The 316-nt window shown below is 75.3% G+C and overlaps 1 protein-coding gene across 1 annotated transcript in view; it reads right to left on the bottom strand.

The window, feature by feature from the left end:
- Positions 1-198, bottom strand: part of HCN4 (hyperpolarization activated cyclic nucleotide gated potassium channel 4) — a 46,348-nt gene extending 46,150 nt beyond the window's left edge. The window contains exon 1 of the mRNA XM_011933014.1: positions 7-198. Coding sequence (XP_011788404.1) covers positions 7-198 — 192 coding nt within the window. The remainder of the gene's footprint in view (positions 1-6) is intronic.
- Positions 199-316: the final 118 nt, after the last annotated feature.

Here is a 316-nt window from a genome sequence, read left to right as displayed (position 1 = left end):
CTCCGTGCAACCCGCGGCCGCCGAAGGCGAGGGCGAGGGCAGTGGCCGCAGCCGGATGCTCCTGCGGCTGGGGTCTTGGCGGCCCCCGGCCCCCTCCTCCTCGGCGTCCTCTTCCTCGTCCATGATCCACGCCTTGGCCCCCACCTGCTGCGGGAGACTGTAGAGCCGCTTGCGCATGGACGGTGGCAGCTTGTCCATGGCGCCAGGGGCCGGGGCCGGACCTCCGTGCAACCCGCGGCCGCCGAAGGCGAGGGCGAGGGCAGTGGCCGCAGCCGGATGCTCCTGCGGCTGGGGTCTTGGCGGCCCCCGGCCCCCT

Source organism: Colobus angolensis, unplaced genomic scaffold (genome assembly GCF_000951035.1).
Source record: "Colobus angolensis palliatus isolate OR3802 unplaced genomic scaffold, Cang.pa_1.0 Scaffold99, whole genome shotgun sequence".
In the NCBI taxonomy this organism is placed as follows: Eukaryota; Metazoa; Chordata; class Mammalia; order Primates; family Cercopithecidae; genus Colobus; species Colobus angolensis.
Note: the sequence above shows the minus strand (reverse complement) of the source record. Positions and strands in the feature narration are given on the sequence as shown.